Raw genomic sequence first — 23,335 nt, forward strand, 5'->3', positions numbered from 1 at the left:
GCACGGCAGACACCGCTTCCTCAGCTTGTGATAAGTGACGTCACACTAAAGCGGGTAAAACCCGTGGGTAAACCCCACCATTTTCCTTTATTTCGATTACATCATCCGTGATCCTTTTATCCTGAAGCCATTATTTATCTCCTTATCAATCCAAAGGTGCAAGAATTTTTGGACGTCACCAAAATATCCTTGGACAATCCTTGTATTTATTTTAATTCCAGAAAAGTCGTTCAGCATCGAACCTTGGACATTACTCTCTTATCGTATTTAAACTTTCTACATCATTTGCAGGTAAAAATATAAATACTTAATTTAATTTATTTTATTATTAATGCAACTTAACTTATTCATGTTCTCACCAATGCATTTTTTTTATCAAATCCAGTTGACTCTGTGATTTTTCACAGTTGAGGGAAAATAATTGCTGCTTTCATGAGGAGTGGTTTTCGATGATCATTTAGCTTCTTATGCATATGATTTGCTTATAGTGATGTTCTGAAAAGGCAGCTCAGAAGATCCACTTTCTAATTTATCGGAAACGCAACAAGGCAATAGGTAATCTAGCAATACGGATCAATGAAGGTCCAGACTTTTAAGCGTAACCTTGTCTGAGATACGTACATATTGATAACATATGTCAAGTCAGAACGCTGTTAAATTAATACACATAAGCCATGTAGGATGAGCAGCAAATCACAATTTGCAGAAATACCCTGGGATTCATCTAATATCCCTGTTACCTTGAAGTTATTATCTTCAAGGAAAAAACCAATTATTATTGGTAAGCAAACCTGATAATGAAACTGTACGAAAAGTTTTAGAGCACTTCTAGTCCATGAGATTCAGATGGTCCTGGTTGGACAAATTTCTATTAACTTTAAGGACTCCCTGCAAATTGGTGCTCTTTAATCTGTCAGAGCATTGAGCTTGCAAAATACTGACAAATGTTTTAGCCTAGTTTCCATTAAGTACAAGTGTCAATTTTTGATCGATGCAACCTTAACCGAAATTGAAAATTAACCAAGTTACGCCGGTACCATATTTTTTGCACTCTGTAGCACGGCTCACCTGTTGCAATTGAGGAAATCTTTTAAATATCACACTAACCTTTAACCACAATGTGTGTGTTGTATGCTCATCTCTGCAATAGGAACTGACATGCTTGAGAGAAAATAATTTAAATTACGTGTGGTATTTGCAGGTTGTATCTAGACTTTTGTAAAATGAGGATCCATCTCATCTTTCTCGGATTCCTCCTAGTTATCCAAAGTGTTGTGGGCCCTCCACCAAAAAAGCGACTTGAAGATAGCGATCCAATTGTGAACGAAATTCCCGATGCAGACAAACCAGCTGATCCTTACAAGGATTTCCCTGATGCCAGTGAATACAAAGAAAATGTGTATCCAGAATCAGTCGACAACAAGGTGTGTATTTCATAATATTAGTCTGTAAATAGTACTACCTTGTTAATAGGTATACAGTGTGATTCATGACACTTGGCTTACGTCGCTCCTTCAACGATTGAAAATGGAACCGTCTGACAAAGTCTGCCAGTTCTGTGGCTCCTTAGGAGCATAAAGTACGAAATGAGGTCATCACTTTTGGAAAGTTTGGCAATGGGTTATTTAACAAAATTTCTTTAATAGGTACTCAGAATCGCATTAAATTAGCACTTTACATTGTACTTGCTGTGATCAGCACGCACAGCGAGCAGTTTCTTGTGGGACTTAGAGTCATAGTAAGTTGATACATTCCTCTAGAGGTGATGGCCTCAGAGAAATGCAGGGTAGATGCAAAATAATTTTAACGCAAAAGTTTGATCCACTAACCAACCCAGCCGGCAAGTGGCTTCAAATACGTTGCACTATATGTTACCTACCGTGTGAAAATTAGGAAAGAACAACAAAATGATTTTTTTAAAATTTCTCTCAGTAGCAGTATAGTTTTTTTCTTTCTCTTTTCACAGGATGAATTAAAATTAGAGTATGAAAGATACATGACTCAAGTTGTTTCCTTGCTGGAAACAGATCCTGAGTTTAAGAAGAAAGTTGAAGCTGTGAATGATAAAGATGTTCAGGTAATATCCTCCAGAATTCTTTCGACGATATGTCTGTCGTTCCTTTGTTCAGGAAGTTTATGGCCAACCAGCCTCTCTGGACCAAGTATATACGAGTTCCTCTCATTTCTTGAATTACTAAATAAAAGTGCATTGTACAAAAGCATTTTAAACCATTGCCATTTGTTGACAAAACATTTTGCCCTCTGAACAGGAGCAACCATGACATGCGGATTTGCCCCCTCAATTGGACACTTTGTTTCCATTTATGTAGATAAATAGAGCTACTTGAATTGACAAAATGCCTAAATTTACCTCAAATTCTTCTTGTAAAAGTGTGTTCTGCTTGCATTTGGAAGACTTCTCCACTCTAATTAATAGTCAGAAGTCTAAGAAGGAACCATTTTGAGCCCTCATACATCTCAACTCAGCCCATAACAGACATTTTTGCTTGAAAGCACAGTAATTTTAGAGTGTAGCAAAAACATTAAACATAAATCCAAGTATTACTACCGGTTTGCCTCAGCTTTGGAAGTCGAGTAGAATCCAAGCCATGCTTTTTTCAGTGGAAGTCAGTTTGTCAATATTCAGGCAAAATTGTAACTTTAAGACAGCTATAGATGGCAGGATCGTTCCAAAATTTGAAAAAAAAAAATGTTTTCATGCCTCTATTGCATGGTTAAACACAGAACTGAAAAATATAACATAATATTGGGTCTAATGTTAGTGGCTCACCTAATATATTGATAATTTCAAGGCATATTAATCACGCAACCCTTTTAACTAACTTTCTTTTTCTCCTTTCAGTCAGGAGCCATCGCCAAAGAGCTTGAATATGTTGACCACAATATTCGAACAAAATTAGACGAACTCAAACGAGCTGAAATTGAAAGGTTGCGACAACTTGCTCATAAAGCATATGTTCAAAGTAACGGAAGTGAAGTTCACAAATTACCAGAACATTTAGACCATGCAAATCCTCATAGTTTTGAAGTTGCTGATTTACAAGCTCTGATCTTCAAGGTAATTTCAAATGTCATTTTCATGCCAGGTGGGAAAAGTTCTCGGTTGCGGTTTCCTAGAATCTCTGACCCTATTTCATATTTCTGAGGAGATTCTGATGGGTGGATTTTTTGGAATTTTTTCTACAGGACATTTTACAATCGTGAAAAATATTAGTGAAACGTCATTAAAATGTACGCGTCCACTTCCCTCACAATGAATGAAGCACTAGCGGAGACCTTGAAACTCCGAAATCAAGAAGAGCCCGCCATGCACCCAGGGCATCAATTATTATTCCCGCATCTTTCGTCAAAATCAGATTTGCTCCCACTGCTGGGAAAGAGGTTCTACAGAACAAATCTAATTATTGCACCTCTCTATTGCTAAAAAAAAAAAAAAAAAATCAATAAAGCAATTGTGTGTAATGCACTTAAAACTTTTAGTTGTCTTAGAAATATGTTTCTGTTAGTCAGCAGCAAAATTCAATTATCTGTTGCTTATATCCACTGCCGTTTCAATTATTACTCCTGAAAAAATTTTATTGCAATTTTGAAGTATCTTGGATGTCAAGTGAATCTTCTTATAAATAGCAAATGCGTATTTTTCGATCCCTAAAAGTGTGGACTACAAGACTAAATATATAGACAAAATAAATTTCAAGCAAAACTTTGGATAGCAAGAGCATCTTTTGTAGATTAGTAAGCTTGTGTTTTTGGACCGTGTGCTTAGAGTAAGAGACGTAATAACTGACAGGCGGTAACGATGCCACCTAAATTTGACATTTTGTAATTAAATTGAATGTTCAAAGCATCTTATGGTAAATGGCAGGCGCAATAACCTGGTAACTAGGTGATGTAAATAGACAAAATTATTGGTCAAACCGTAGGATGATGGGTCTAGTTTCTCGTCGCAGGCTTCCAGGATGAAAGTGTAAATATAGTGCACACAATATATGGAAGCAAAGTACAACTTCAGTGATAGATTTCAATCCTATTTAATTTGAAATTATCTATCAAAACTTTCAGCAGTCTTCATGTTGAAGTTATTAGCTCCGCTCTCCTGGAACTGAAGATTAAATTGTTATTTTATTTAAATAATTTTTCAGGCCTCCAAGGACTTGAGCGAAATTGACCAAAAAAGGAAAGAAATGTTCAAGGAGTATGAAATGAAGAAAGAACTGGAAGAGAAAGAAAAATTACAGAAAATGTCAGAAGAAGAGAGGAAGAAGTTTTTAGAGGAGCAGAAGTTAGAAGATAAAAAACACCATGAATTAAACAAAGTAAGCAGGTTTTTACTTATCAAATGTTGGAAAATTTTTTGTTCATGTATTTTAGCAATTTTTTTACACTTTAATTGGAAATGTTAGCCGCTAAAAAATAAAACTGAGGTTTAAAAACCCTGCTCGGAGAAATTTTTGAATTGATAACACGCTAGGTATAATAAAGTAAATAATATTCAAGATAATTTGACGTTCTTGATTCTAAAAATGTAGCTTTAAGGCTAAGCAGTTTAGAGGTTTTAAGTATTTACCATAATCAGGCTCAAAATTATTAAATGAACCTTATGTCCTCTCCTGCCGATTATTGCTGCCTGATTATTGAAAGTTTAAAGTAGCCTGATTGGACCTTCCAATTTTTTGCAAGGGTAAGATAGGGCTAAGTATGTCTAGCTTTATGGTGCCTCCATAGTTCCAATAATAGGGCCGCTGACACAAAAATGAACTGAAATGTTCACAATGGTTTTTTTTTTATAGATTAGAAAGTGTCTTCTATGAAAACTCAAACAATGTTTCAACCCAACCTTTTAAGAATTGTCGCAATAAAACATTTTTGTTTTTGCTTTGAAGAACTTGTTTCTTTTGACAATCACATCTCTCTATTTCATTATTGATTTTTAACTTGTTTTGTCCATTTTTCATTTTTCCAGCAAATTCATCATCCAGGAAGTCAAAAGCAGTTGGAAGATGTTTGGGAACAACAGGATCATATGCAGAAGGAAAATTTCAACCCACGAACATTCTTCATGATGCATGGTGAGCATACATTTCTAAATTGTTCTTCAAATTTCTTTCAATTATAAGTTTTCAAAGCGTTTTCCAAACTTTCCAACTTATTCCCAAGTTTTACTTAACCCCTTAATCTTTGTCATTTTTCAAAAAATGTCATGTTTAATCATTTCATAGAAGAGGGTAAAACCAATTTGAATTTTGTATATTTTAGTCAATGACAAATGTTCATCGTTAACTGGCCGATGTTGAACATGACTAAGAGTTTTGGCCGTTGATGTCACCGAATTGTTCAACGATGTCAGTGAACGGCAGTTTTGGGAAGTGTCACTTGAAGCATCATTTGGCCAGCCTTACATGTCATAGGCCTGTCGATGTCCATTGGCCAAGCAATGAATAAGTGTATAGTATACAAGATAAAGCAGAGAGAGAAGAAGAAGTATTTAAAGTTTGGTTATGTTCGCCATAAGATTGAAGTGCTAAGTGCACCTTTAAATATCTTTGTTTGGAAGGTGTAGAATTTTAAAAATTTCAACGCGAATATTGGCAACACTGCTGTGAGGACAAGAATTGGTTTTAAACGTTAAAATATTAAGGAAAAGTTTATTGCGCACTGAGAAACATCCAACTGGGAATCATTGAAACCCAGGAGGTGGGAATCTTGCGGATTTAGAATACACCCTTTATTTTTGCAAAACATCAACTTTTCATACATTTTCTATTTTGTTTTAGATTTAAATGGAGACATGTTTTGGGATGAAGAGGAGGTTAAAGTCTTATTCTTAAGAGAAGTGGAGAAAATTCATCAGGGTGAATCAAATCCAGATGCCATCGTTAAAAATGAAGATTTAGAAAGGATGAGAGAGCACTATTATAATGAAGTCGACAAAAATAAAGACAGACTCATCAGGTAACTTTAATTCAAAGAGTATGCATTATGTCTTTTTATTTAAGTGATCATTACATGCTTAACATAGTTAACCGGAAATTGGATACATTTTTTTTTAATAGGCATATATTTCTGTTGGCTCTTTAGTGACACTGAAACATCCCCTAATAAAATAATTTTTGTACCTTCTGAATGTATTCTGAGGATGGTCTCTAAAAATCAAATGCCCAATTTTTAGTGCTTGCCAGGTTTGTCAAAAATATTGATGAAAACTGCTGCAATTTTCATAAGTTACAGGACTGTTAGAACACATCGATGTTGAAACTCCCGTACTAAGTTTCTCGGTTTGCAATATTTCAGACTTCCTATCATGTTTTGTTATTGAAATGGAGAACTATTCAACGTCAATTCTGAAAAACTTCCATGATTCCTCTTCTCTGTGCAAAGTAGATTCTGAGGAAGCTTCGAAAAATAAAGCTGATTTGTTCTCCTTTAAAAAATAAAATGGTAGCAGAGATTTTTAAATTCTGCAAACGAGATACATAGTTTGGGAGTCTCATTGTGGATGTGCAAAATTGCTATGGCAAGCAACTTGTTAACCCCAGCAACATGAATGAAGTATGACTCAAAACATCCTTTTACAGAATTGGATTCTTAAATACACATTAAGTGGTGCCATAGCAGCAGTACCTGAAACTCAGTCAAAAGGGTTAAAACTTATATTTGATCAAGCTCTTGTTTTTTATTTCAGCTTGGAAGAGTTCATAGCCTCTACACAACAAGCTGAATTTCGTCAGGATGACGGTTGGAAGCCAGTGAATGAACAGCAAGTTTACTCGCAAGAAGAACTCCGTCAATTTGAAATGCAGCAACACCACATCAATCAGCTCATCGCAGAGGGCAAGGTAAGCATGATGTTTGATTTTTTTTTTTCTAATGCAATATCTTGAAGCTTGGGAATTGTCAATTGACTTCCATGATATGAGCCTAGGATGTCACAGAATTAGAAGATCAGGTAATGTCAGATGATTTTACAAGAATGTTTTCAATCGAACATCAGTCAAACATCACTAGTAAGGCATCATTCAAAACATGTCGACGTTGAAACTCTCAAACCATGTATCTTGGTTTGCAATGTTGCAAACTTCTTGTCATGTTTTATTTTTAAACAGAAAATGACTTAATGTCAAAACTTTCATGACTTTTCTTCTCCAAGCAAGAAAAACTTTGAAAAAACTTTAAGGAATAGTGTTGATTTGCTCCCATATAAAGAAAATAAAATCAGAGCGGAGATTTTAAAACTCCTCAAACGAGGTATGTGGTTTGGGCGTCTCACTGTGAATGTGCTCTTGATGAAACGATGGTCATGGTAATCATATTTTCTATTGTCCATTTTCAATCATTCTCATTCTGATTTTTTTGTTGCTGCTTTCAGCTTCCACCAAGTGCTGCGTACCAATACCATGGACTGCCGCCTCAACCTCCTCATGGCTATCACTATGATGTAAGTATGCATCTAATTTAAACAAACATCTCATAACAAATTCGTCAGGAGTGGCCATTAATTCCTTTCAATTTAAAATGTCTGAGACTTTAAAACTTTTTTCCAAATTTTCCAAACTTTTTTCCAAAACTTGTCGGCCTCCTGTGGTGTAGTGGTTGTAGCGCTGGCTCTACAATCAGGAGGTCCGGGTTCGATTCCCGGCTAGGCGACCCGAGTTTGATGGTCTCAAACAACGGTTGCCTTGGGCTGGTACATGGTAGGGACAAAGGGGGAGGGGCTCTTACTGGAAGCGCAAGGATTACCACTTGTGTGGTATTTGAAGTAGTAAAAAAAAAAAAAAAAAAAAAAAAAAAAAAAAAAAAAATTCGAAGGTTGTAAGAGGTCAACAAGTCCAAGGATTTCCAATGTAGTTGACATGCAAAGAATTTAGGATCAAGGGATCTTGGATCACAGGTCACATTAGGGGAATAGAGTGGTTACGAAGCCACAACTTTCGAACTGAAATAACTGGTATAACCGTTCTATAAACATCATAATCCTATCTTTTATAATAAGGAATTGTCCTTTTGTGATCGAGGAGGTTTTGTAAAAAAGGGCCATAATAGTTTGAATGTGCTTGTTTTGCTGAGCGGCTGACACCTGGACAAGCAACAGCACATTAGACTATTGCTATCTGCTCGTCTAGTTGAGGTTGAATCAGAGAAACATACTCATTCATGTTTTTTGGGCCTCTCTTGGAACACCTCTGCAATGTAAATCAATCCCTGCATGAATCAGCCAAGAAACGGCGAATCAAAATTGCTAGTTTAAATGGTAAGAATGGAGAGTTTTTTCTTCCTCTAAAATTTTGGCTCATCTCTATTGAGGTATAAAATTTTCTCTTCTCTCCTATTTTTCGTCGTTATTGAGATATTTTTTCTTTTTTCTGCCTGATAAGTTAGCACTAATGCTTTTGTTTTCTTTGTTTTAGCCTAATGCAGTTCCATACAATCAACCACAGTACCAGGCTCCTCAATATCACGGCGCACAATACCAAGCAGTGCATCCTGCACAATACCAAGCTGCTCCACCTCAACAATTCCAAGGAGCTGGTGGCCATCACGCACAGTATCCAGCAGGAGCACATGTACCCCAGCATCAGGCGCCGCAAGCTGCGGTCCATATGCAGCCTGGAGTCGGAGCTCATCCGCAACAATATCAAGCTGCAGCTCACGCACAGCCACAACAATACCAAGCTGCGGCTCAGGCACAACCTGGAGCTCATCCACAACAATATCAAGCTGCTGCTCAGGCACAACCTGGAGCTCATCCGCAACAATATCAAGCTGCGGCTCAGGCGCAGCCTGTAGCTGGGGCTCATAATCAGCAATATCAAGCTCAACCTCAGTATCAAGCTGCAGGTCAACAACAATATCATCAACCAGCAGCCCAGAATCAGCAAGTACCTGCATCCCAGAACATGGGAAGCCAAGGTTACCAAGTCCACCAGACGGCCAGTGATCCCAAACCAGCGGTTAGTCAAAACCAGCACTCAGCCAATGATATTCCGAATCAACCACAACAGCAACAGTCTTTAGGTGATAACACTCTGTCGCAAGGAGGTGTTGCAGCCAACAACATCCAGGATGGAGGTTACAAGGCGCAAAACGCGTATCAAACAGGAAATCAAATCCACGGGGACCAAATGAAGGCCAAGTCTGCCCATGACAGCATGAAGAATCATGTCTAATCCAACCCAAGTGCCATGTCGTGATCAAATACTTTCTGATTGTAACAAGTTTCCTTAAGTGAAATATTTGTGCTAATCGGTGAGTACCTGAACTCACCCGTTTTTTTAAAACTGCATCAATTTTTTTTTGTTTTTTTTTTCCGAACAAATATGTTTTGTATTTTTGTTTTTGTTTTCCCCTCATTGAAGTTAGTTATTGAGTTTTACAAAGTACATTCAATGCAACTATAAATGCAACTGGTATCTTGATCCGTGACTTCAGATGGTCAAGCTTCCAAGTTTCAATTTTTCTTGCACTGCCACTTTCCATAACTTCATTTAATTTTACTTGTGCGAAAACCATGAAACTTCTAAATTTTTACTGTGAAACAAACAGATCACTTTTTCATTATTGTTTGCAGAATCGGTGAATTTGGTTTGGCTAGTTTCTTTGACTACAAAGCCTCTGATTTGCCATTACTTTGAACGACTGATACTTATGAGTCCATTCAAACTATTTAAATTATTCTTACACCAAAAGACAGGTGAAATTAGAATGTCTCCGCGATTCAGAACTAACTTTTCAAATTAATGTCTTCCTTAGTAGATTTTTTGTGGGACATATCACCTTAGTCGCATGACTCATCAGAAAAATGTTGACCATTCTATTCACAGCAAACGTAAGTAAAACAGTTTATTTTTTTGTGTTTTGTATATATTAATTGAGCTCAATAATATTGATGTATTTTCAGGGGGATTTTAATTGAATCCTCCGAAAGAACAAATCTATTGAATCGTGCACTGCAATGTCAAATGTTTTTAGCTCTTGCCACTCAACAAGACCTCAGTGAATGTGGTTCCATTGAGTCTCTCTGTACTTTTTCATCTCTCCTATTTTTATTGTTGTCTATGGGACAACCATCATTTTTTTATTTATTTTTTTTACATACTGTATCATTAGTTTTTTATGATGCATTTATCTTTCTCCAATTCTCTCTTTTTTGTCGTAAGAGAAATTGCTTAGTTTGTTGAGGGAGAAGCAGAATTAGCCGAAAACAGTTATTCTTTGTAAGGCTAATTTTGCTACTATCATTAACTAATTAGCCGACTGTCATTATTTCAGGCTAATCTTTGAGAATGGCTTTTTCTTATCGTAGAAATATTCTCAATCCACCCTGTATTTTTTTATCTGTGTGAAAGAGTAGGCACTCCCTAGAAAAGTGCTCAAAGAAACTTTGAGGAAAATGATGAACTCATTTTCATGAAAATTTTAGCATTTAATGCATTTCATAAATCCCCCCCCCCCTCCCCCTTAAATTCTCATTATCTACGTATCAATTTTGCTCAAAACCCCGTTGGTAACTTTTAAATTTTTAAATCTTTGTTCCTGCTTTGAACATTAATTTTTTATTACTATACATTTGTAACAAAATCACTCTTCTGTGGTTACCTATCTTTTATCTAGGTACCTATTCGATTGTATTTTTTCTTCAAAGCAAATTAATGCAAAGGAAAAATTATTCTCTTTGAATATAGTATATTTTTTGAGCAGATGAAGATTTCTGTTTTTCTCAGAGTTATGCTCACAGTTGTCATATATTGATCGATTTAATGTTAATTTTCATCAATACTCATGGTTATTTTTTATTCCTAATCCATATTGCAATGATACACCCACTCATTGACAAAAGACAATTCTCATCGTTTGTCAGTCCTACCAATGATTTGTAGATCAATTTAATGGAATTATTGTGGAATCACATTGAATAATACATGTGATTGAATTATGATGAGCTCGCTGATAGGAGATTGATCAAATAAACTTATCCCAAGAACAACTTGTTCTTAAAATGACATAAATACGAAAGTAACGAATGAGTATCCAGTCTAGACCATACCCTCAACTCAGATTGTGATTTGATATACTTGAGTGAAGCAAGCATAATCATACAGAATCCCTGTTAAAAACCGAATAGCATTCGGTTAAAACACTCAATGGGGCAAGTTTTTTTGCCTTGATTTGTTACTTTGTATCAATGGCATGTGCAAGTTAATTTCCCTGCTAAACTCAATCAATAGTGCTCTCTTACATTATTATCTTTAGTGTTTTGTTCTAGCTTCTAGTTTTTATATCTATTTATCGGTCTAAAATGTTAGGCCAGGAATACAGAAGTTTATACTAATGGTGTGCATTAACTTTGACTTAAAAGTTATGAGTTGGTCTCAGGTATAGTTAAACAATAAATCCTACAAGGCCAAAATATTTCCATGATCATGAAGAGGGTTTACTCCTAAGTGATGAAAACATTTTCATTTGGACCGAGTTCATCAGGAAGGAATCAACCTACATTAAGTTGAAACTGAGAAAAAGATGTTCGAAGTTTTATTTCTGCATAAAGCTCAATGTAGAAAATAAACTTTGGTTCTTTTCTGATAAACACAGCCCATTTATTGAAAAATGCCCGAGTGTCGCATAGTCTTCAAAGTGTTTTAAAATGCCATTTCATGACTATTTTCGCATTTCTAATGACTTGTTCAATTTTTCGCTCGTATCTTTTCAAGGCGTGAGCAATAGACAATTTTCTTGCAGTAATTTTTCTCTGGTGCCTGAAAAATTACCAATTCACACCTGATTAGCTAACTTTGATTAGTCGTTCCAAACGTAAGAGAAACAAAGGGTTTCATTTCTAAAGTCCTCCAAGCTAACTGAGCCCATGAACACAGGTTAAATTTTTCAACGTTATATTTTGATGAGCCTGTTGCAAGTTCTGAAAAGTTTTATCAGCTGTCTGGTATGTGATACCTCTAAGACTTTTGTTTTCATCTTTAGAGTTAATTCCAAGCTAAAATTGAATAAATTGTTGCTAAAAAGAACTAAGTCTTGTCAATTAAATCAAAAGAAACTTTGAAATATGCAAATTCTGAGCAAATCTTTCCTTTTGATTCAACTAAATCACACTTAATTCTTCCTTTTAAATTAAATGTGCCCAATTTATTTTTGAGAATCCAAAATACCAGGTTTTCTTTTTGTAAAGGAAAAATAGAAATTGACCATAAGTCCATTTTTATTGCCTTGACAATTCTTCAACCAGTAATTTAAGACCTTCCCTTATGGGCAGTAAAGATACCTGATTGCGGACATCTTAATTTATTGTAAACTTAGTCATAAGTTGCTTTCGTAACCAGCATTTCAGAAGGGTAGATATTGCAGAATTTTTTGCCATTTTTTTGAAGGCTGGTGAAAATTATTGAAGATTTCTGCGACAGGAAGTCTTTCAATAAATTCAATCTATGAAAAGTAATTTGCAACAGACCCTATCAATAATGAACTTAGATTCTACTCTCATGAAAGGAAGCACTTATTGTGAGTCCTAAGACATTTCAGTTGCATTTATCCAGTTGTGTTTTATTTGATGTTATTATCAATTTTATTTTAAGTTTTTGATTCATAAAAATATTTACCGTTGCAAACATTATTAAATCTTATGTTGACGTCTTGGAATCTTGTTGTGAATGAACTGTGATAGGTAAATTTAATCCTCTTTTTTAATGAAAAATAAATTCCTCTAAAAAGCTTTAGTGAACTTATTTCTCTTTTTGCCTTCTGATGCAATAATGAGTCAGTTGCGCTAGTCGCGGAAATGTGTTTTGATGATGTCAGATTATAAATCAGGGCAAAATTGTGAGATCTGTCCAAACGAGTTTACTTGTCCAATATCAAAAGAGATGATGTCACCCTTCAAAAAACACAGCGTATGCTGTCATCTACCGCAGTGGAGCAAACCATGGTTTCTTCCACCTTGGTTGATGAATCAAATACAGAAGAAACCATGGTATGTACTGCTGCATTGGATGACGGCATACACCGTGTTTTTCGAAGAGAATATCTCCATTAACATCGGTTATAGAAACTAGACGTTTGGACAGGTCTTATTATTTTTTGTCAATCAAGAAAGAAGTTAAATCCATTAAACACGATTCTGTGACTAACTCATCAGACCAATTCCCAAACCAACAGCAACGTTCAAAATTACACTTCAAATATGATGAAACGATTTTTTCAGGTGTTGCTTCTATGCCAATATTCAACTCACTTGATGTGAAAGAGGGTCTCATGAGATAGGAAAGTAAACACAAACGCTCCAATATAGAAAAAATACATATAAATTGTTATATTTAAAATTAATTTCATGATACATCACAAAAATGAATAAGGCACAGGTGCTTTACATGGCAAATAACAAAGGTACCTCACTTCAAGTAACACAAAATTATGAAATCTAACTGACATGAGAGGATAATACTGTGAACAAGATGAGTTTCTGATCCTAAGACTCTCCAAGAAGCTATCTTTGAGGTTGAGTTCAATTTTGTCAGAAACTGAAGATGGAAAATCTATCAGTGAATTCATCGATATGCATTCGATTAAATAATGGTCAGCCTATTAGGCTGAACTTGGTAATTCTATTAGAGAGCATAAGTTGGTCAAAGAAAAAGACTTTCGTTAGCAAAAATTCTTTTGCAGGCCTGGAAAAAGCGAACAGTTTTGTATGCCATAGAAAGACATTTTTACTGTTGAATTGTATTGATGCGCAACAAAAGATTAGCTTCATCTGAACCCTGGTTCTTTTGAGTTGTAATATCAGATACACCTTCCTAAGAGAATGATAAAAGAGGTAATCAATGGACAATATCTCCACTAATATAAGACTTAAACTTGGTATACTGACAGATTCTACTGGTGAAAGTTGATCATTACTGAGTACTTCTGTCAACAGCAAAACTGCCCCCTAACTAATTAAATTAAGATATCAACTCATTTATGGGACACAATACTATCAAGGTTTCCAGGACTAAAAAAAATGGCGAAGAAGCAAAGGAGAGTCAAAGTAAATACCTTTTCTCAATATGTAGTAACATTTCATTTCAATGTTATTCAGTCTCAAATTGTTAAAATGTTTTCAATAAACATCGACGGAGTGCAAAATTAAAATGGAGTATAAAAAAATAGAATAGAGACGCATAAATGAATATTCCCTATCATTATTGTCTCCTGTGAGAAAAAAAAGGTAGAAAGATTTATCATAATCTACATGACAATATAATCTCAGCTTTTGCGTCTTACAGAGCTCGGTCTAATTTACTTAATTTAAGTATTGAAACATTAGAAATTCACTGTCTGTAAGGAACATTCGGTTGCTTTTACGATAATTTCAGGTATTGAAAAAAAGAGAACTGTACAAAAATACTGACTGCTTACACTCTAAAATAAATGAGAGGTTTCAAAAGCTTTAGACAATTTCATAATTGAAGACTTGACGGAAACACACATACAGGCTTACCCTCTCACACATAACATACAGACACAGAGGAGGAAAAAGTTAATTGAGTCAATCATCTAAGAGGAGATAGTCAAATTGGATAGTTATCTCTCTCATCGAGATAATATGAAAATTAGAGGTAGAGGCACAGTTTTTCAAATGATCTGCTATCAGAGGGAAAAGGTGTAAGCAAAATGAGAACAATTTTTTCAAAATCCCCTTCTTGAAAGTAGATAGAGTGGGTGCTTTTAAAATTGAAAACATTGCTTTGATGGATAATACCTCCTCTTTTCCCATAGTTTCAGGCCCCTCTCAAACTTTCCGTTTTTGTATTTCAGGCCCCGCCATGAAACCTGAGCTTGATTTGTGTTGCTCATGACCTTTTTAAGTACTGTCCTTTCAATTTAACTTCAAACTTAAATCTTCTATTTCCACTGAATTCAATGAAGAGGTGTCATTGTCTCAATAGATTAAATAGTAACAAGATTCAAAAACAGAGGGAGATTTTTTTTGAAAGTTATAAACGTCCTTATTCAGAACAGAGGCTTAAATTATGTGAAAAGTAAAATGGCACTGCAAAACATGAATGTTTTAGAGGGATGTGCAAAATTCGCAACTGCTTTGCACAGCAAAAAGTAAAGTCTCACTAACACTTGTATTTAAAAAGACATTATGGCAACAAAGGAAGGACTCGAGTACAACGTACAGCACTGTATCTGCTTTTACGGGCCGTTACCTCAGTCCGGCCAGAAAGTTCGTCAGATGACGGAGAGAATGACAACGAAAAAAGGTGCGACGATGAAAAAAGAATCGCGGAAAGTGACAATTCAACCGAAAATTGTGGAGATTTCGGCCTCCGAGGAGGAGGAGGAAGTGGCGGACATGGACCATCAATCCGAGTGCGCGGAAGATCGCGGAAACGTGACCGAAACCGAAAAAGAGTGCGAGGAAGCAGCGAGTCCTCCGCGGGAGGAGATGTTTGCAGCGACTCAGGCACTCCAAGACGAGGAGTTGGAATTGGAGGAAGAAAAACGGGCTTTTGCGGAGAAGAAGAAAACGGAACAGAGGTCGAGAAAGATAGACAATCATCCGATAGCGAAATTGCTTCAGGAATTAATACCCTTCGCGGACCAAGGGCTAGCACCGCTTCCCCGAGTGATCGAAGAGATGCGCAGTATGATGTACGATCCGAACTTCTACTCAATTCTTGCGGATCCTCATCAGAAAGATCTACTGAAGATATTCCGCGCATGGGAGTTACAGATGAAAAAATTGAAAAGGACAGGAGAATCGCTACGCTCATGTGGTTGGAAGGATATCGCAATGCTCATGCAAAACGATACCTTCTTCACGATATTTACACGAACGGAACTGGAACCGCCGGTGAAGAATGCGCTCTGCGACTTATGGCTAAACTTAGAACAGGAACATATTGCATCGCATCGCATGGAGGACACCTCCACATCCTCCACACATGCGACTACAACAATTCCACCTGTCGCTGCTACATCACCAAAGTCCTCAGGTCCCGGTTCGGAAAATGGGTGGCTAGAACGTGCGCTAGCTCAAGAAACATTTCATTCGAAAGATGGCGTTCTATCGCAGTATATATGTCACACGGAACACGGGTCGTGCTTAAAATTAACCACTCCGGGGGAGATTGGGTTCGAGGTGGCGAAAATCGAACTCTACCCGTTCACGGAAGTGGTGAACGAAGATCGTCTCAATTGGTGGAGGGCGGCACGGACCAGAGCTCTCGTTCATTTCAATTCGCCTTTGGACCCGGATCTACAGACGATAAAACGAATACTGGACAGGAAGGCGCAGCAAATCTCGGAGATGGAAGGCACGGAAAAGAAGGTAACACGAGTGGCATCGGACAAACCGGAACGCAAAGGTCCCACAAGGGGGAACAAATCCTGAATATGATTATGACGTCAGCTGTAACTCCTTTAGCCCGCTTTTTTGACTCCCACTTATGGCTCGAATCACACTATAAATGGATGCCAAATGATCAGAAATCCCTCAGGCAAGCGTTAAAATTGGCGCAGTATTCTATTAGTAAAATGTCGGTAATTAAAATTTTCAATCATGTTAATAATATTAATACCGATAAATTATTATTCGCTAGTGATACTCCTTCAGAGTATTATTTCAATATTACAAAATCCTTCGATATATGCATGGAACTTTTGAGCTGGCAGATGGGTTTCGAAAATATTAAAAATTTTTTACAGGATATTTTTGACATCTTAGAAAAAGTGCGCCCCAAAGTAAACACTCTCTTCATTTTGGGTACCCCAAATTCGGGGAAAAATTTCTTTTTCGACAGCGTAATACACCTCATGATTAATTATGGGCAAATGGGAAATTTCACGCGCCATGACAATTTTCCGCTGCAAGAGTGCGTACAGAGGAGAGTAATATTATGGAACGAACCGGCAGCGGAATCAGGCAGTTTCGAAACTTTAAAAACAATACTGGGGGGGGGGGGGATACTTGTAACGTTAAGGTCAAATATTGTATGGACCATATTCTTCATAGGACCCCGGTGATAATACTCTCTAATAATGACATTTTTCCGAAAGACCCGGCGTTCAATTCGAGAATCATTCGCCACAAATGGAGGGGCGCACCGGGAGGCCTTCCTTCCCTTCAGAAACGCACCCTCAGTGCAAGCATGTCTCTATCTCAATAACATTTGCTACAGGATGTCACACGAAAATCTAACTCATTACACAAAATCACGTTTTTTTTTTACATTCGATTCATATGAAACATTGATCTTAGCAGAAAAGAGAGAGGAACATTCTCATGAGATTTCAGATAAAAAGATGCTACAGCACAAAGACACCACTTGCAAGGAGTTCCTTGAGAAGAACAAAATGAATGATATTAGTGGTAGAAAAAATATTACGTTTCATATTTGAGAGGCACTCGTTGCAATTAATGTTTCAAAATGCAGATATGTGCTTATTTAGCCCTATCATCTTATAAATTTTGTTAATACTTACTTTGCATAATTCTCATGATATGCTTTGATTTTTCAGTCTCCAGTTGTTCATAATATTTGTTCCTTTTTGATTCAAACAATATGATAAAAAAAGAGAAACATTTTTGGGGAGTTATCTCCAGTCAAGATTGACCTCCTGTAAAGGGAGATTTAGAATGTTGACACCAGAAAATAATTTTTCATTTCAGTTGGCAATAATTCTTCATCAAAAGATTGAGCACTCCTGGAGCAGAAAACAAGAAATAAAAATTAATTATGTGTGTACAGTAAAGTACATGTTACTATATTGATTATTACATTGACTAAAATTTACAACACCATTGGAAACTAAATTCTGATCTCCACTCAAAACTTTGTATGCATGTTATGAACAGTCATTCTACCAAACGGATGTTTCCTAAATACCAACTTATTTTACCCTGCAGGCTAAGCAACTTGGTGCCCTAAAAAGGCTCTTAGCATAGGGCTGTTCTATCGGTTGTCGGTAAGCTACCGAAACAGTTCCGTTAAGAAACAGTTACGATAAGAGCGCTCTTGCCGATAGTGATCAGAGTTTTCGGAGCTGGCGAAAATAAGCTGTTGCCATTTGTACATCTATTTTACGCGCCGCCGCGCCAGGCACACCGACACACAGGGCAACAATGCATTGAGTGCGAGCTCTCAAAAATCTGATAAGGCTGGCTGTTGTCGATATCATCGCCACTGTCGGTACTGCCGCCAGTTTCAATAAGAGACGATATCGATAGCGTTCCGGCAAGAATTCGTTTGAACACCCCTATCTTAGCGATCAAAAGTTACAATAAATTGTGAAGAGCACAAAACTAAAACATATGCCCTCAAAAGCTCATAGCATGAAGATACATTTTGTCGCAAAACTGCATGAATTTATTAGTTTTGTAATGGGGGCTAAAAACACTATCACCAAAATTCTTACACAAGGGTGGGGAGATAGTTTCTAAGATCAAAATCACAAAAACGGCTGATTTTCTTGTATCAATCATCTACAGATTATTATTAAAAATAAGAGACATTTTTCTTTCAAAAATTTGTACATCTTTTTTTTTCAAAATCTTTCATCCAACAGTTATGGAAACTTAAAAGATAGAAAAAAATCAAGTGAGAGGAAAAGACTTCAGAACTTTCTGGAAGTTTGTCTCCTGACTTTTTTTGCTCAGGGACGCAGAAAAAAGCCTGATCTATGAATCCATAGGTCAAGACTAATGAGACTAGATACTTAGGAACATAGAAAAAGTGAAATTTATACGAAAAGGAAAGTAAAGTATGCTAAAGTCATGTATTGAGGTAGAAAAAAGAAAATTTGGTGGTTATTAGGTGGCATAAAAACTTAGGGCGGTACCATGAGGTCTTCGGGAAAAAACGCCACATCACAAGACAGTCAGTACCACTAATTGCGATTTTTTGACTCTATGGACATCCTGTTTACATTGAGATGCAACTTTTAAAAAGTAGCTTACCTTGCATATTTCAGGAAACAGTCAGTTAGTAGTCTAAAGTTTCTCCAAAGTCCAATTTGTTCTCTTCATAGCCTGTGATTTTAGTAATTGGACAACTTTCACATCTGTAAGTAAAGGGGGAAAAAATTCAATGATTAAGATGGAATTACTAGGAATCTAACGCTCCATGGGTGTACATTAGATGAGGTTTCACCCAAATTCAAACTCAACCTTTGAATGACTCTGAGAGATATCCTTGAAGAATTAGAATAAGTTACAAAGATTCTATGAGAAGTTGGAGTGTCTACAAAAAATGCGCCGACAGAGACTGACTGACTACTATATTGGGGAGAAGATATTATTACACGAAATTTGAACAGATAAATCAAACTTGAGTACGACTTCCTTGCATTAAATTTAGAGAAAGACATTATAGACGGTAGGGTAACTTTTTAATAGTTTGTACATAGGCTGCCTTAAAACTTCTGTCAATGGATCTGTTTAGAGAAAACTATGCTAGATATAGAAAAATGGTTTGTAAGAGATTCTAGTCCACATCCATGGCTTTAATACGAGACCTTGTTGAGCTCATTTGGTAAAGAATTCACCGAGTTAGAGCATTTTACGAGAGCATATAAAATAAAACCCTCCAGGATTTCTATCTTTCTAATGTGTGTCAGATTCCATTGCTAGGATAGACATGGAAACGGCAACTTCACTGCAGAAAAGAAATGAGAGAAGAGAAATATACTGGGACTAAAATGATAAGTCTTACCTGTTTTCATTGATGCCATAATTAGGGCAGTTTTCACCGATACATTCACAACAGCCATCATGAAACCATCTATAACTGGCAGCACCCATCGACTGACAGGATACTCTGCACTTGTGCCATGACATGCACTGGGACTTAAAAACAACAGTGCAGTTTTGAGTGATTAAACCTCCCTCAATCTTTGATTTTTCTTCCTCTTCTGAGTCTGCAAAAAGAAGTAAAATTATTCCCTCATGATAATTTGACAATTGAAACAAAAAACAGCAATCCAAACTCCCCCCCCCCCCCCTCATTACCTTTCCCTGAGATTAGTCTAAATCAGCAACATCATTTCACCTACACCAGGGGGGGGGGGGGGGGCGCACGAAATGGCACTGCGGGCCTAAATTACAAGATTCCGACTTTAAATGAGAATTAAGTAGAATCTTTTTAAAACACTCAGGCAAGCTAAAAATACTTACCAAGAATTAAGTTCACAGGAACAAACAATGGACCACTAAATGCGGTACGAATGTGAGCATCCTGGATTATGTTTCCTCCTTTAACTGTCAGGTGCTTAGAGCACAATTTTTGCAACACAAATTATTGAGCTCAACCTCCGCCTCGAAATTAACGTTTTTATTTGGACTGGGTTACAAAAAATTTGCATTTTTCACTCACAAGAAAAATCAGGGTCTACATGAATTAAATCTCGCACCAGAACGGTTTTGGCAGGCTTCTTGATTGAGCACTGTTTCACCCCAACCCTGTGTTGTTCAAAGTGTAAAATACTTAGCTGAGCCGAAGCAACAAGATTGAGATTTTCATATTTTCATGCAGCAGAGACAGTTTAGATCATGTTTAGTGTGCGATTGAACTCAAGTAGATATGGGTTTTTATGAGGGGAGAGCTTGAATTTAGGCATCGAAAAACATTCGTATGTATCTTGTTTAGAAATTACTTACAATGATTTTGGTTACACAAATCGTTTTCTTCAGGAAGTTTTGATGAGAAAACTTATCACACTGTCACAGGCTTAAATTCGGACCTTGTCTAGTGGTCTCTTGTAGTGTTATTTTAAATTGATTATGAGAAAATTTGAAATTGGCAGCTCTCCCACGAACTTTGATTTTGCTCTGTATTTTTTTACTCAGAGGAAAAACGTTCATAAACGTCACATGCAGTAACAGTGTCCTGGTGCTCAATAAAGCTGGGCACTGATATTGGAGATAATTCAGGGATGAAAGGAGTAAACTGCAACAATGAATACAAAATTCAAGCAAATATAACTCAGTTATGCATTAAAATGGCTCTTACCAGAGATATATTTTACTTTATCATCCAACTGAGATCCTGAGAATGTGACGTCATAGAACACCGGAAATGAAAAAGTATGCCAACGATGAAGTGGGTCTTTATCTACTGTTAAAGCTTCGAAGAGAGATGGAACAGACTCGGCTAGTTCTCCTACATTACTGGGTAGGGAATCTTCTGCTTCATCAGATGAGCACATTCCTGAAAATTTAAGAGCAATTACACAGTTATTTCATTGAAGGCCACAATGAAATTCATTAAATTTACCTAAGGTTTCAGAGTTAGTGTCAAATCAATTAGAAGCTGGACTTTAGTGTTTATCAAACTGCATCTAGCACAAAGGATTAGGGTGGAGCCCCTCTCTCTTTGTCCCGGGAGAGTTAAGGTGAAGAAATGGTAATGAGGATCAAATTCAGATCTGTAATCTGCTGAAAGTTAAAATTTTAAGGCTAATGGATGGAAGTGATTTCTGTGGGGCAAATAAAATAATGGTAAGTGAGAATATTGTCTAGGGGTGTCTGCAGCCGTCAGAAAGCTTTTTCAGTCCAATTGTGTCAAAGGAAAGTATATTTCAAATATTAAAATTTATGATAAATTCAGGTGAAGCTCGGACTTTTTTTTGTGAATTTAATATCTGGATCAAAATATTTTATTTTAAAAGAGCTATTGAGCTGAAAGTTCCTTGAGGAGCCAGAGGAACTTTTTACTTACCCACGCATGAGCAACATTCACCATGGTAATCACCCAAGCAGCTGATGCATTCTTTGCGACACGCTATTTCTTTCATGTCACATTCACATGATTTTAATAAAATACATTTGCTGACAACACTGGCGCACAGTTCTTCTTGACAACATTTTACAAAGCCAATAGACAAGAGCACCATTAATTTTGCAGTCCAATTAATCATTTTGCCGTTCTTTGAATTCTACCTGCAAATGGAACAATAAAAATAAGAAGTACTTCACAGAATGATACTTACACGGTGCTTTCATCCCTCCTGATATTTAATAAGGCATCTTGGGTGGTTTTTAAATTTGTGGGGAGCAATATTGTTTCTTTCTGCGAAAAATTTAATTTCTTGAACAACATGAGGAGGATTGAACAGCCTGCTAAAATGGCTGAGAGGTTAGGGAGAGTTCAATATACAAAAACCATGGCTTGGCGAGACTAAAATTTCTGAAATGTCAAGTGAAGGGTTGTGAACTTCTTTCTGAAATACAAAAGGCATTTTTACAGGCCCTTTTTCGCTCCAATTACAACCTTGGAATTGACTTGCTGCTTTGAAAAGGGTTACAACCACTGACCATTTAATATAAAGAATGAAGTTATGGTTGGAAATGCTACTCTCAATTGTGCGTTAGGGGTGGCCACTCCACGAGGTGTCGAGCTAAACTTCTTGCGAATGATGTAAGATCTTAGATCAACGGACCAGTTAGTATTGGTGGATGATTCGATTCGATAGACTGACTTGGTCTATGACCGCGACCGACAACTGCCTCTAAGGCGCTGTTTAGCAGGCAATTGTACCTGACAGGAGCAAGACAGGCAAGTTAAGAGACATTACAATACTCTTAATTCCACGGGACTGTCAACAGCAGGGTACTGACCAATTTCAAATCTGACTCGGACCAACTACAATCAATTATCATCTCGAAGGCCCTGTCCAGCATGTAGTTTTACTTGACAGGAGTGCTCCAGTGCTGAGATGAAAAGTAGAGTCTGCGCCAAATGAGTTTACATACTCCTAGGCTGCGACGGAAGATGTCAGGCGTCACAGAGAGGCAATATGGTCAATCTTCTGTCACAGTCTGAAAGTGCGTGCACTTATTTGGCAAGGACACTGTCTGTTTATCGCTACGCAGAGTCGTCTGGATAATACGTCCGGTAAGTAACTTGGTTTATTTAATCTCTGTTTGAATGCTTGATCTTTAATTAAAGCCAAGGCAGCATGCCTGAACTGACAACCTTATGCGTGCAATTTTTCTAAAACATTAATGGATGAAATTGGGGTGAATTATTGAAATAAACTAGGTAAAAACACACAAATATTTACCAATGACCGATAAAGCTTCTTATGTGCTGAACCAATCGATGCTTTCAAGAGAACTTACGGGCGCAAAGAAAGGAGTTGATGTGCTTAATAAACACTGCGAATACGTAATCAAGTTTGGAAAGCTGGACTAAACAGATCACCGAAAAAATAAATTAAGAAAAATCTTAGAAGAAAAACACATTTTCCGACATAGCACCAGAACTTAGTAGAAGCGCAGTTCAGTTATTATTGCATTGGTTCATTTTCAAATAATCCGTGT

General features: G+C 36.8%; 2 protein-coding genes across 3 annotated transcripts; one reads left to right on the forward strand and one right to left on the reverse strand.

Annotated features, from left to right (window-relative positions):
* Positions 1 to 137: 137 nt before the first annotated feature.
* LOC109035047 (uncharacterized) lies at positions 138 to 12,739 on the forward strand. Its single transcript, XM_019048512.2, has 10 exons — positions 138 to 291; positions 1,202 to 1,424; positions 1,967 to 2,077; positions 2,864 to 3,079; positions 4,164 to 4,337; positions 4,985 to 5,090; positions 5,796 to 5,973; positions 6,704 to 6,857; positions 7,388 to 7,456; positions 8,427 to 12,739. Exons 2-10 carry the CDS (start codon positions 1,224 to 1,226, stop codon positions 9,183 to 9,185), a joined length of 1,968 nt encoding a protein of 655 aa, XP_018904057.2. The 5' UTR covers positions 138 to 291; positions 1,202 to 1,223; the 3' UTR covers positions 9,186 to 12,739.
* Positions 12,740 to 13,310: 571 nt separating this feature from the next.
* On the reverse strand, positions 13,311 to 23,312 carry LOC109035076 (protein twisted gastrulation). Of its 2 annotated transcripts, none has more exons than XM_019048557.2 (6): positions 23,135 to 23,312; positions 21,732 to 21,952; positions 21,024 to 21,221; positions 19,728 to 19,932; positions 18,974 to 19,077; positions 13,311 to 17,721 (listed from the first exon to the last, which is right to left on the reverse strand). In XM_019048557.2, exons 2-5 carry the CDS (start codon positions 21,928 to 21,930, stop codon positions 18,999 to 19,001), a joined length of 681 nt encoding a protein of 226 aa, XP_018904102.2. In that variant the 5' UTR covers positions 21,931 to 21,952; positions 23,135 to 23,312; the 3' UTR covers positions 13,311 to 17,721; positions 18,974 to 18,998. The 2 variants fall into 2 exon arrangements, with proteins under 2 accessions (XP_018904102.2, XP_018904101.2); XM_019048556.2 differs by having other exon boundaries at positions 23,077 to 23,311.
* Between the last annotated feature and the right edge of the window lie 23 nt (positions 23,313 to 23,335).

The sequence above is a fragment of the Bemisia tabaci genome, chromosome 3 (assembly GCF_918797505.1).
Source record: "Bemisia tabaci chromosome 3, PGI_BMITA_v3".
In the NCBI taxonomy this organism is placed as follows: domain Eukaryota; kingdom Metazoa; phylum Arthropoda; class Insecta; order Hemiptera; family Aleyrodidae; genus Bemisia; species Bemisia tabaci.